At 34.9% G+C, this 14,311-nt stretch overlaps 1 protein-coding gene across 23 annotated transcripts in view; it reads right to left on the bottom strand.

The window, feature by feature from the left end:
* Nucleotides 1-14,311, bottom strand: part of LOC118273360 (dual specificity calcium/calmodulin-dependent 3',5'-cyclic nucleotide phosphodiesterase 1) — a 531,383-nt gene that overhangs the window by 188,771 nt on the left and 328,301 nt on the right. For 10 of the 23 annotated variants that reach the window (XM_035590275.2, XM_035590277.2, XM_035590276.2 and 7 more), the window contains exon 2: nucleotides 13,493-13,807. The exons of 5 other annotated variants lie outside the window; for them this stretch is intronic. In XM_035590275.2, coding sequence (XP_035446168.2) covers nucleotides 13,493-13,760 — 268 coding nt within the window. In that variant the 5' untranslated portion in view covers nucleotides 13,761-13,807. Of the gene's footprint in view, nucleotides 1-4,998; nucleotides 5,584-6,382; nucleotides 6,531-13,492; nucleotides 13,808-14,093; nucleotides 14,112-14,311 lie in introns of those variants that run through there. 8 more of the 23 variants (XM_050693908.1, XM_035590288.2, XM_035590285.2 and 5 more) reach the window with 4 other exon arrangements.

Genomic DNA, 14,311 nt, shown 5'->3' on the forward strand with positions numbered 1-14,311 from the left:
ATAAGTATGACAGAAATAATAAAGAATAGCTCTACTAGTTTCTAGTCACAGAGGGACTCTTCATCATGAGCAGCGTGCGCAGACATGGCGACGTCACGCAGCCTACTGATCATGATGAAGAGTCCCTCTGTGACTCGAAACTAATAGAGCTTTTCTCCATTAATAATACGTGAGTTAACAATGATTATTAGTAAATTTTGTGGTTTAATTGTAATTAATTTGGTTAAGTTGTGGTTTAATTGTAAGTAATTGTTTGGTTTTCATTTTGTGCTGTTCAGTTTACAGTGCACAAATAAAAACCTAGTATAGTAATCCACACGAACTAAAACAATGCACTGAGTTTCCGATATTTCGGCACATTTATGTTGCAAGCGCCATGATCACGGATGAACTGATATCGGAAACTCATAGAAATAGAAAAACATGGTAAATATCCCGTTTCGAGTTCTAATACTAGTGTTAGTGACCAGTTTTAGTGACCATGTCAGTTTAAAAATAAAACAATGCATTTCTTACTACAATAATTTTAAATATTTTCTGAGTATCTATTCCTGAAATGGCCATCTATAATTACACGGCATCAACTGCCAATTATTATGAAACGTCACCCGACTTCCTTCACAGAACTTGCAGCGTCCGGCCGAACTGCCATCGATATTATTAGCCTTTGATACCGTATCAAAGAGACGGTTAACTAGTTTAAATATAGCTTCATGTTACAGAGGTGTTTCCTCTACCTAGGGAAGTGTTTTCAGGAGTATTCAGTACCGTCTTTTGACCTACTTTTGAGTCCCATGTTATAATAGGGGGTGAACCAATGGCCATATACCTACTGGACACAATTCCAGACTCTGTGCTACTACAGGAAAATTTTTGAAAAGCCCAATAATACTCTCCACGATTCGGAAATCGAACCCGAGCCGGAAATCAAATCGAACCCGAGTCACACTTGCGGTTACATTTTCTTATTAAAACTATTACAACTTAAGTGCTGTCATTGTATTGAACAATTTCAACTCTAACCATGTGTTAAGATCACAGAAAAAGTTTTTTATTTTTAACTACAAAAAGGTATTATAAGGGTATTTTATTAGACGGTATTAAACTACCATGCTCCGAATTTTCTAAATATGACTTGATTAAGTTCATTTACATTTCACGACTTCAAACAATGAAGCCATTTAATCCCTGCGAAGATTACGCTCATCTGTTAAATATTCTCCTTGGAGATATTAATGGGTGATACGAAATGTTAACAGGTGACATCTATATATTCAAACAAAAGAAAAATTTTTTGAAATGACGTTTTTTTAGTGACAAACTACTTAAAACCATTTAAATAATGAAAATTCTAGCTTTTGCCAGCGGCTGGGATAAAAAGTATTTTACCACCCAAATAAGCTCATACCCTGTCTGTATACTAAATTTTATCAATATCCGTTGTAGTTTTAGCGCGGTTGACGGACAAACATTCAAAGAAACAAACTTTTACATTTATAATAATAATATATTTGTGATTATAAAAGAATACCTAACAAGAAAAATACCTCATATAAAGTCCTCAGAACATTGAATTTAATACAGAAGTCAATATACCGCAAGTCTTAGTTTAAATGACTAAAATTTCTTCCTTCAACAGCGAACGGACAGTAAATAAATAATCCAACGCTATCTCCAAGACAATTGTTTGTGCAATTGCTTACATTCCATTTAGTTCAAGCCATGAATAAAACCTTCTTTACGAAACAAATGAAGAAAGAAATGGAATTCCTCGCCCATTTCTAATATTGAATCCTTTACCACAATAATGCTCATATTAACTACTGGATATTAAATGAATAGATGATAATAATGAGAACATTTCATTTGTCTAGAGGTTATCAAAGCATATGCTGAGTATGAGGCGTAAAGCGCGTTTATAGATAGTAAATTCGTTGTCCAATAAGTAAGTAGACAGGTTAGTTATGTTTGAGAAACATAGAAGTATAAATGCTGATGATAATTTATAATTATCATTATTATAATGGTATAATGATTTATGTATAGAAATAGACAGGCTCGGTAATATACTGATCCAGGTAACCAAGACAGGCTATAGGTATACAACGATCATCGCATTGAGTAAAAGGACAACACGGTTAAGATATTTTCATAAGAACTATCGTGAGACATACTAAATTATCTAAAAATTATGATTAATTCTCGTACATTAATGTCGAAAAGCTCTTCTATGTTACTGAACGATTCTTCATCACGAGCAGATAAAGAGTCCCTCTGTGACTCGAAACTAGTAGAGCTTTTCTCCATTCATGTACGGGAGTAAACCGTGACTTTTAGTTAACGGTAAATATACTTTTGCAATTGTGCTTATTACACCATATCATAAAATAAAAACATACTTAATACTTTAATACGTACTATTGAAGGAAAAAGATAAGAAAGAAAAAATAATCCGTACTGCAAAAGCGACCCACAAAAGCGTTAAAGAAATAAAATATTATTAAAGACACGTGTACCGGGTAGTAATCGCAAAGCTGTGCTCATGGCCGGTTACACTGGCTTTCGGGGAAGGAGATGATCTTTTGTTATGTTAAAAGGGATCATAAAAAGAAACTAGCTTGGCTCGGTTCATTTTGTAGAAATTCTAATAACTAGATAGATAGAAAGGAACGGTTTTCGAGATTGGGAGTTTTTGCAGGTGTGATATTCTTATGTACAATTATTTAAAAGTTGTGTTTGTAAATACAGCTAGGATGCAGAAGAAAGCCAAGCCCAGTAGGGCTGATGCCGTTTTGGAGCTGCGGACTGCCTAGTAGGTTACCGGGGCTCCGTCTTGTAAAAAGTAGTCCTGCTTTTCGAGCCGGAGCTCTTTTTGGTCAGTAAGAGTCTAACCGTCTTGCCTCATCCATGGCAGGAAAATCCAATAGAATCCCCCACAAAAAAAAAGTATGAATAAAGATACATAGTAAAGAAGGTCAATGCTTCATAAATGTAGACTACATAGATAACATGAAATAATTAGACGAACAAGTAGCTATGTAACTGTGAAATTAAAATTGGTGACAAAAAAATGTGTAGTATAAAATGTACGAGTATGTAGATGACTTCGATAGTGTTTTTTTTTTTATGGAGACCGCGCACCAATTTTGTATTGAACAAAAAATATGCAAAATAATGACTTGATTAAAGACGGTTGTTTTGTTGTAATGTCTTTTTTGACAAAACTAGAACAAATTGAATAGAAAGTTGAGTATTTACCTATGATTTTTTATATATGCAACATACATCTCGAAATATTTACTTTTGAATGACTTTGAATTCTGTATTGCGTTACCTTAAATTTTATTGCAATCAATTTAAGCTGTTTCTAGTTCTAGTCGTCTACAGCTTCCCGTGCGTACGGCGCGTCGTGTTTGCGTGCACCTCAAAGAGCCTTCTGTCCACCACAGATGGGATCCAGTGAGGCTGATACCTGATCCAGAGCTGCGGACTATCTAGCGGGTTTACCACGGCTCCCACTCCACAAGTATGAGTAAGAACGGTGTGGTCTTTAGTCAGTAAGAGTCTAACTCCCTTTCGCCTCGCTCAAGGCGGGATTAGTCAATACATGTTTTTTCCTTCTTAAAAAAAGTCGTGAAAAGCTTGTTGTCAGAAAAAAGGGAGGAAGATTGACGTCCAGACACTATGTTTTCGCCCCCGACAGACTTATTAAACAGTCTTGAAAGACACGCTAATAATGAAACCGTTACCCGACTTTATTGGATGACGAGGCATTGTTGCACAATAGCACCCCGACGGAACTCTAATTAGGATCAAGTAAAGTCGGGAGAGTTTATTATATCGTTTCGGATTTGGACTTTGACTTCTTCATCCAAGTCAGAATAAATGAAAGATTTTTTTATGTTTTATTTATTTGAAAATTTATCTAGACATGTAGGTAATAAAACTGTAGATTTGTTAATTCTGTACGTTGAAAATATTAGAAAAATAAATAGTAGTTGGTGTTACTAGGTGGATAATGAACCCAAAAATGTGATTAAACATTTTTTGTCTCTCTATTATGTTTGTATATTCACGCATCACGCAAAAACCAATACCGGTCTGATTACGATGAAACTTGGTATAATTATACTTTTTAGTATTCTGGGCACAATTTAGATTATTGAGACAAGAAATTGGGAAATTTTATTCTATTGTATGTCTAACAAAATAAGGCGTGGCCATAGTACATATTTGTGTGGTAATTATATACAAAGATTATAGAAATCCCTGTACTAGATGTGAAATAATAACAGGCATTGGACCATCTATCTTCATAAACTTTCACATTTAGTAGTAAGGCGACTACATTAAAATATGATAACATTTTTATCAAAACAAAACGCTATCAAACTACCGAATTACGATAATCTACAAAGGCAGATAGTAATTTAGAATCAGGTATAAAATCTAGTAGAATTTACTTTGACGTTGATCAAACAGTTACTCATTTGAAATACCTCAGCACAAATTCAAGAGTAATTTAAGGTATTCTACCTACTAGCATATAAGCATGGAATTGACAGTCTGTAATTGAAATCTCTGTAAATCCTTTGTACATATTGTAATTAGTTTACAAGAACACTGAACGTATCTCAAAGGTGTAATCAAACACAATATTAGGTCTTCGAAACTATTTACTAAACGAAAATGTTAATTTGGCAGTGAATAACCGAGTGGGTCAATAGATTTGAGAAGCTTCAAAAAGGCATACCGTTAATGATATAACACAACGAATTGAAAAAGATTGGTTTTAAAATAATAGTCAATAACGTTACTCAATCAAGTAAGACGAGAAGCTTTACTCTAAATGAAGTCATGTGATTGTAATTAAAACACGAATCAGCGCTCATTAGAAGTGCCGCAAGTGACGGCCCCGAATTAATTGGTAGCGAGACAGATAAAATCTTAAAGAAACAACTTGTTCAAACTGCCCACGGCTGGACAACAACAACTCACCAATGACATATGAGTATCCATCTAGTGTGAGCACGCATTTCCTGGTCGCGCCCGACGCAGATCGATGCCTGTGCGTCCTTGGGGCGGCCCCAAGAGCGCGCCCACCACCAGGATCGCTATGGCATTTGTGCACCAGCTCCTTATCATTAGCCACGTTAGTTTTGCCGTCGACAGAGCCCTGTCTGCTGCCCTCGAGCAGCACTTTCCCTCGCCTCATCATCACATTATACGCTATCTCCACTCAAACAATCACAAACACTTCGTCACTGAATCACGTCACCACGTTCACTACACTAGTTCACTAATCGATCACGCAAAAATTCGGATATGTTTATGTTCAACACTATGTTTTGATATGGTACAGCACTCGCGTAAATTAGGAGTTTGTTTTAGACGTTTTCATTGCTCGCCGACCTAAAACTAATAAACTATGAGTTATTAATCAAACTGTGCTTTATTTTTGACGCAGGTTAACAGATAGGATTGAAACTTTACGTTGGTGGCGATTTGGACAACTCTATATAGTTCCAGCAAAGTAAGATTAGGTAAACTGGATTCGTTTGATAGTAAATGAGGTAAGATTACGTATCATGGGTCCATGATTAGATCGGTTATAACAACTTATAATTATTCGATAACAATCATGTGTTGATTTGCAATCATTGAGCAGTGATTTATCAAACATTTGGTTCATGATCAATGCGTCCAGATAAAAATAATTATTTATTGCTTCGCCAGTTCAATGAAACTAGACTATTTTGATTCGATCAACACTGTGCCAGTGGTGGTGTAATTTTTTCAATGTTTATGTTATGGAGATCTTTTGCTTTGAAGACGTAATTATCACCTGATGGTTGATTAAACCTTGAACTTGAAGCTGTTGTTACTATATGGATGACTGCATCTTCAGCTATTTTAACAACTGTTAATTCGTATTACTCAAACAGTTCATTGTTAACAAAGATGAACGACTCTTTGTTGTTGTAATTAGCCGTGAATTTAGCATTTACAAATTAACAACAGTTGGTACTAAACAATACGTCATAAATATGTTGCTTACATTTTTTTTTCATAATAATATCTACGTACGCGGGAATGTTGAGTTTTTAAACAGATCGTTAACTTCCACTTGTGTGAGACCTCGTAGTGTATGTTTGGTTCACCGCAGGTGGAAACACGGAAATCTATTTTGAAACTACGAGTGTTGTTTTTCCGCCATAGTAACGCAACACAGGGCACCCATAAAATGTTGCGTCATGACCCACGGGGGTGGTCCCCCCTCTTGTAAACAGATTGTGACGCTGTCCACTGGACTATGCCAAATCGCGACCAACAGGTGGTTTCCTTCCTAAATTCACGACAACAAACCGAACTTTGAACTCACTTTGTGTTACACCTGAAGTGGGGAATAATTTTGAATTTTGTGTCGGTTAGATATGTTCGGACATGTTCGGACGGAGCGTTCGGAGAGCGGTGAGCGGCATGACGGGGCTACCGAACCGCGTGGAAGCCTGCGCGCGACTGTCGCTCGCTCCACATGATCCGCTACAGGTAGCTCCTCATTAGTGCCTAGCACTCAAACTTCCAGTGCCAAATCCCCGGGACATTAAGCGTCGAGCTTTCTGCCATCTGTTTTCTTGAGTCCCGAATGTTGTGACATTGCAACTGAGTTCGATGGCAATAAAAAAATAAATAATTTCTGTTAATTTCTTACTACGGTTATGTTTGTTATGAATTTTCATACAAATAAAATATTTGTTTGACATTTAATAAAACCTATGCATTGAAATTATGAATGAAAATTGTTGTTCGATTTTTTCAACTTATATTGATGAAATCAAAATGTAAATTGTATTTTATAATCTCGAGTGAGCGCCAATCTCGAAAGATTTGCATTCCTTACGTGCAATAAATAGATAACTAATTCTTTAAGAACTAATTATTTTAAAGTTCTTTAAGATGATGCACTTTCGATAACAGATCCAGGAAGGAAAATTAAACCGAAAATTCCTATTATCAATTTAGACTGTATTAACAAGTAATAAAGTTTAATTTCGAACACATTATATTTAATGCTACCTATTGTTTCAAAGCTGGTAATAACATTTAAACAAAACGGTAGTTTATTGCCTGGCAATTTGAATATTAACTATTGTATGTGATGTAAGATTGACATTGTGATATCACAATTGATTTTCCTCAAACTTTTTTATTACTCAAGTCTGAACAGTTGTTCAAAAATGGTAAGAGGTGTATCTTAGTACGTGACATACTTACAAATTAAAGGAATTTTATTTTTCTAGAAATGTTTTTTAGACATTCTTTGAATTTAATGCATTTATTTATCAATAGCTTCTGCCAGCGGCTTCGCCCGCATTCGCGTGGGATAAAAAGTATCCTAATCAGCTGTATGTATACCAAATTTCATCAAAATGCGGTTTCAGTGTGATTGACAGACAAATAAACTTTCGCAATTATAATATTATTTTATTACGAAATCATATTATAATGAGTAATATGATTTCGTAAAAACCTATTACGTACAAATACAGCTATAAAATAAATATATATTTTTTTATAATCAAAATAAGTGGGATCATAAAGCAAAACGATCACCATTACAAATCGATATAACACAATAATCTAACAAATCGACTACTTGTTAGTAAGTCAAATAAAAAAAGAAGAGAAGTTAGAATAAAATTCGGAAAACTAGGAAAGTGTGACAATTTGTGAGAAAATAAATACGTTTGTATTGTTCGTATGTAGTTTTGATGTAACAAGATGAAGTAGGGACAGGCTAACAAGTTGATGTGACTGTTACACTTGAGCGAGTCCTTTTGTTTTGGACCTTCACCTTCAGGCCCTTGAAAAACAACTTAAGAGACGCGAGAAACTCAATGTGTAGTGTTGGCATAGTAAAGGGACTTCTGTTTTATATTTTCATTATTTTTTCAACAGCTAACTAAGTCATTGATGTCTTTTTCCTTGTTCATACCAGTAAGTATGTATGCTATCGCGATTTGCGAAAAAACGTACCTATTCTTTCGTACTTTGGCCACAACTAGAAAAAGTGATTGTGGTTGGGAATACAGAATTCAAGAGATCTCCAACGAAATGCATTGATCAGGTGAAAGACTCTTCCTCAAAATTTTAGATGGTTGTAGGTGACGCGATGGACATAAACCTTTGCAAGAAAATCCTGATGCTGCCCACGATCCTCAGACATTAGGGAGCGATAAGAGATAGAGAGAGATCGGTAAATAACCGAAATTATGTTACGCACACTTTTGATTTTGTTAACATGAAAAGATGTAGAGAGTTAGATATTATGGTATCTTATGTATTATATTTTGTATAATGTTGTCTTAGTTAATTTATATAAAACAGAAACTTACCTTTACGGCTTGGCTTGAAGAAATTAGCCCCCATTATTCCAGATACAATGTTATACACCAACAAGAATCTACGTAAACCTTGAACACAAAATAAGTCCCTTAAGTATTATGATCAACTATGTATAATAATTTATTTCCTAAATACAGTGGGTTCACTCACCTATTAATATAATTAAATGGTACAAGTTATAAGAAATTTATTCCACAAGAGACACTATATTGTTCTAATTAATGAATTTTTGTTAAACTTTTCAAATTGATATGCGAATTTAGCACTTAAGCACACGAATAAAAAATAATATAAGAACGCAATGCATGTACCCAGAGCGTTTGCCTGTCTGTTATCAAATGTCACATTTGCAAACTGAAGTGCTATAGACATCCTAATTCCATGGCATACCCTTGAGGTGGCGGGGCGACGAAACTGCATCATCTTGCATTGTTTCACCCATATGTTAGCATAATAATGGCTTTTTGAAATTGCTTATTATACTTTTTGTTTTAGTGTCGCATCATCGCTTGCCACCATCATTGACAAACGTCTGGTCCATTGTAAATATTTTTTATTATTGTATCATGTTTTTTAATACTTAACTTTATTTTTTATGCTAATAATTGCAATAGGGATGATGACGGGGTATGAAAATAAAAAATAGATTTCGTCCGTCAGCTAGGTAATGAAAAAATATTATACACGTATGTTTTATGTTGTCATATAAAATAACAATACTTAGATAAAACCAATCAAAGTTTAGGAGTGGGTGCAAATGCGTCATTTCGACATATATAAAAGTGACGTCACGCGACATTAAAAATCGATATATCTACGAAAGTATTTTTTTCTGTAACCAAATAATCTACAAGACAGATATTACAATAAAAATTAGTAATTTACCCTATTGTCCTTCCGCGTTTGGTTATCATAATCAATCACAAATGTCGCTTTATTGAAAAACAAGAAAATGTTAATATTATCAAGTCCTAATTTATGTCGTAGTTAAATGTATGATAAGTTGTTACTACATTATTATAAGACTAGCTACTTCCGCGCGGTTTCACCCGCTCTACTTGGCTCCTATTGGTGATAGCGTGATGTTTTGTAGCCTATAGCCTTCCTCGATAAATGCACTATTCAACACAAAAAGAATTATTCAAATCGGACCAGTAGTTCCGGAGATTAGCGCGTTCAAACAAACAAACAAACAATCAAACAAACTCTTCAGCTTTATAATATTAGTATAGATAATATCGAAAAATTGAGCGTTGTTTTGGTGAAAGTAATAAATTGCATAGCGATATCTGGAAAAGGTCATGTTTTTATAATTGAATTTAAGTAAATTCATTAGTGGGTTTTTAAATATGTTGTAGTCATCAATTTTTTTTCATCGTCATTCTTTTTATTCCCGAAGGGTTAAGCAGAGTAGCACATTTCGGCACGTAATGTCACTGTACAATGCAAACCCACTTTTCACCTTATTTGTTTTATTTATAGTCATCTTATTTTATTTATTTTGACTACAGCATTTGGCAACCATCGATATCAATTGTTATGCAACCGAGTACTTTCAAATTCTTATCGAGGTGTTATAAATAATCCCGTACAATGTTGCTCTTGTTCTTCGTGTTCTAGATGTATGACAGTCTTCACAGATCGAAATTTGCAACTATGTTGTATCACATACAACGAGTAAGTTGTTTCACGCTATGTTACTTATTAAAAATCGAATTGAAAAAAAATCTACTTATTTTATACTCAATTGAACCTTAAAATAATATTTACCATACATTTTAATGAAAGCAATAGTAAAAAATACTATGCTTTTAATCTTCATCGTATTATAGCCACATAAAATACACCACTGAACATAAAATTCCATTCACCCACCCTAGGGTTTCATTAAGCTAGTAATAATCCTCTATAATTATTACGTAAGCCACAAATGCAACTAAAAATCATACGAAACAACGAAAACAGCATGCAACATTTAAAAAAACACGATGTAACATAAGGCTACGTTCACATTCGCGTTAATTGGATCAGCAGTAAGCCGTAGTTCGCGTGACGCGACGCATTTCGACCCAACACGGCAACAATTTGTTTTATCGTTGCACAAGATAAACCCGGGGTTGTGGAAATTCCCCATCATTTTGTACTAGTCCTTATTTTATTTTTTACTCTTTTTACTGTTGTTGTTATTTTAAAATTTATTTTACGGCGCGGCGTTCCGTGTTCGTAGGCTGCCCGGAATGTGGCCGATGTGAAAATGAATCTCTTTTAAATCTTTTATTTCGTGATGATTTAAAAACAAGGGTTGAAATTAAAATGTTGTGTTTTACTTAGAAAAGATTTCAAATTAACATCCAATTATGTGAATAAACTAAACTCCGACTTATTCTTCAGTAGGAAACGCTTTACTTTTCTCCTACTGTGAATGAATGTGTGTATGAATCCCATGTAAGATAAAGAATCACATTGCCTTTGAGCCTAGTGGAGTACATAGAGTAACGCCGACCTGACCATTTAAAAATTTGTATGAAGAAGAACGAGGAAAAAACTTTACGTTCTGTTTTTTTCGATGATTAATAATAAACAACAAAATAAACACACGTGCGTGTTTCCATTACGAGTCTAATGATAAATATCTATCAGTCGAAACATAATAAATCAATTCTATTGAATCACAAATGTCAGACGTACCAGTTCTGGCGAAGTTAGGCACGCGATAAGTGGAATTCATCGATATAAACATCGATTTGTAGTGTAATCGATTGTTAGGAACATAAATTACTTAATAATTCTTTGTATTAGGTCATTGACTTTTCACTATGTCGAATAAAATGGTCTGATTCGTGGATCGGTAAAAAATTCAGTTCTTTAGTTGTTTGAACAGTGATTTTCAGCCCTCCTGCCAAGAGGCCGAAATACAACAACATGATCTGTTGACGATGCTGTCGATGTTATAAGAACATTTTTGCTATAGTCATCCAATGTGATTTCTTCCGCCTTGGGCGAAGCGAGAGGTAGTGTTAGATTTTTACTGACTAAAAATCACCCTATTTCTACTACTGCTCTTCAAGCCGGAGCCCCGGTAAACCTGCTAGGTAGTCTGCATCTCCGCATCAAGCATCAGGCCTTCTGGGCCCTATCTGTGGTGGTTTGATGGCTCTTTGAGGCAAGCGACGTCCGCACACAGGTTGATAACAATGCATTCCCAACTTTATGCAAAATATCTTGTATCTCCTCTACTTTACTACCTTACTGTTTTGTGAAATAATTGATGTGAATGAAGTTATTGGATCGCACTGCCCGGGAATGCCTCGGAACAAATACCAGACATTCTCAGTGGTATGTAATTTGGGTTTGATTGCGACCGGTTTATGCTAATAGGCGTGACCCTTATTTTGAATATTATGTAACTACATATTATATATACATATGTATGTTTGTTTTACTTTATATAGAGATTGAAGAATATTCCCTCTTTAGCACATGTACATTTACCTATATACATAAGTATATTATAATTGTAGAAACGAATATAGGTGGTGTACATAGTGTAAATTGAGTACATTGAACGCAATGTACACTACGTAATTATGTAAATTACCTGAAAATTTCAATATATAAATAACATAATATGGAAACTAAATAAATGAGTATTTTTTTATGAAACACTAGACATTTTAAAACACCAGAGGCGTTACAAGTGCGTTGCCGGCCTTTTGGGGGTGAGGAATTTAAGGATTGTTGAGGAATCGGGGATTGGGAAGATTGGGAAGGGGGGAATTGGGCCTTCGGTAACCTCACTCACACAACGAAACACAACGCAAGCGTTATTTCACGTCGGTTTTCGGTGAGGCCGTGGTATCACTCCGGTCGAGCCGGCCCATTCGTGCCGAAGCATGGCTCTCCCACACTTAAACACATATACGTGTAGTTTAATCTAAACCCAAACAGATTTTAGACCCCCAACTAGCTATCTTAAAATAGACAGCAGGTTCCCTTGTTATTGGCGACCTAACCTAATCTAACCATGGCATTATAGCAAACCTATATAAAATGGTAAGTCTTTATTCAGCAGTGAACGTATTCCGGCAGACGATAATGTACTGGGTTAATTTGTTTACGCGATAAGCTGTAGTTCAATGACCCCGATTATTGTAAACAACACGAAAAGCGACGATAGATATTCTAATCAGTTTTTGCGAGCCTATTACTAGACAACCTACAAAAATGTAGTAGAGACTATTGATCAGTCTATTTTATAAACACAAACTGGGATCTACGATGTTACAATAGGAACGGGGCTTAGCAATGATTACCAATTTTAATTTTCAGTCTAACTTTTTTAGGTTTTGAAGTATCTGATAATCTGTGTCTGTGAAAACCTTAGTTAAAGCCTTAGAAAACCCCAAACGGTTCGAAAGTATAATTTTAAAACAGAAATAAAATTAGATAATAGTGATTTTTAATACGAACCTAATTACTTATCTTTTATTACTTAGTTTATATAAAACCTTTTTGAATAATTAGAAACTATAATTACTACTAATTTATTTACTTTATAATGCAATAAAAAGCCATGAACGCAATAAAATGACAGTAACTCATAAAATACGACGATGACGCAGTGCAGTGCTAGAGCCGTAGGCTGCAGCAAGAACCACGTGTTCTAAGTTCGATTTTCGTTTCACGTCATGTTTTAGATGTTCCGTATTATTATCAGTTCCTGTTTTTGTACCGGTTTACTACTAGGTTTTGATTAAGTCCAAAATTAAGTTTCACTTATAGTTAAGTCAAGTTGAAAACTTAATCTAAATATTAGCCAAAATTGTAATTAAAGATAAATAGGTAGGTACCTACCCATTAAAAATTTGTACTTACTAAACGGAGGTTTTAGAAATCAGTTTTCTGTATTAAAAACAAATATAAAATAAAACACCGCAATTCCATTAGATTCAAATATTTAAACAGGTCTGTTTTAAACATACAGAAACACGAAAACGTATTTAAAGCTATCAAACTTTTGTAAACATACAACTAGCGCCACCCTCGAACGGTGGTGGAAAACGGAACTACTAAGGCGCGGACTTACCAATAGTGTATGTGGCGCCATCTATCTGAAAAGTAGCGCTCTTGCACTTCTTGAAGATTTTGCCGCTGACCACTTGTCGGGTGGCGCTGCCGTGCGTGGCGGGATTCGAAGCGATTTCTGTCCTCGCCGCGCGTGGCGCGCTTGTGTCAAACTTGCTCCTCAATTCCTCGAACGATAACTCGGTGTGATCGGGCGTTCTGTCCCGAAACCGACGCACTTGCCCACAATAGTGAACGCCCTTGCTAACCTCGGCCGTGTTCTTGTCCATTTTGATCACTGTTCACTATACATCACTCGTCACAGTACCCTATGTCACTGGAAGGAAAGATAGTGTGTTAGTCAAACAGATATTAAATACTTAACAATGAATTTATTTGAATAATTTTTCCATTTAAATTAACATTCGATTTTCAAATGGATTTTTTGAATACTTTTGTACATACTTCACTATCATTTTATTTGATGCCACCATGGTACTACTTACACTAAAATTAAAAGGTATTTCAACACTTATTTATTCGCTTTTCACAAACATCACAACTTTGAATATTAATACTAATTAACATAAATATACAATTGAACTTATAAAGCCTATACTTACCTATTTAGAATTTTCAAGTGTCTAATTTATCTCAGTTCTACAGTAATTATGTAGTATGTTTATGTGCGATTTTCTCACGTTTGTCTGAACCGATTTTGATATGGTTTTCAGCATAGTATTTCTTAAACTTAGGAGAAGGTTTTCGAAGCATAACCTGACTTAAACTAAATGGAGGCGGTAAAGAAAATTGAAGTTGGTTCCCTTTTATTCAAAAAAAG

Source organism: Spodoptera frugiperda, chromosome 1 (assembly GCF_023101765.2).
Source record: "Spodoptera frugiperda isolate SF20-4 chromosome 1, AGI-APGP_CSIRO_Sfru_2.0, whole genome shotgun sequence".
Taxonomy (NCBI): Eukaryota; Metazoa; Arthropoda; class Insecta; order Lepidoptera; family Noctuidae; genus Spodoptera; species Spodoptera frugiperda.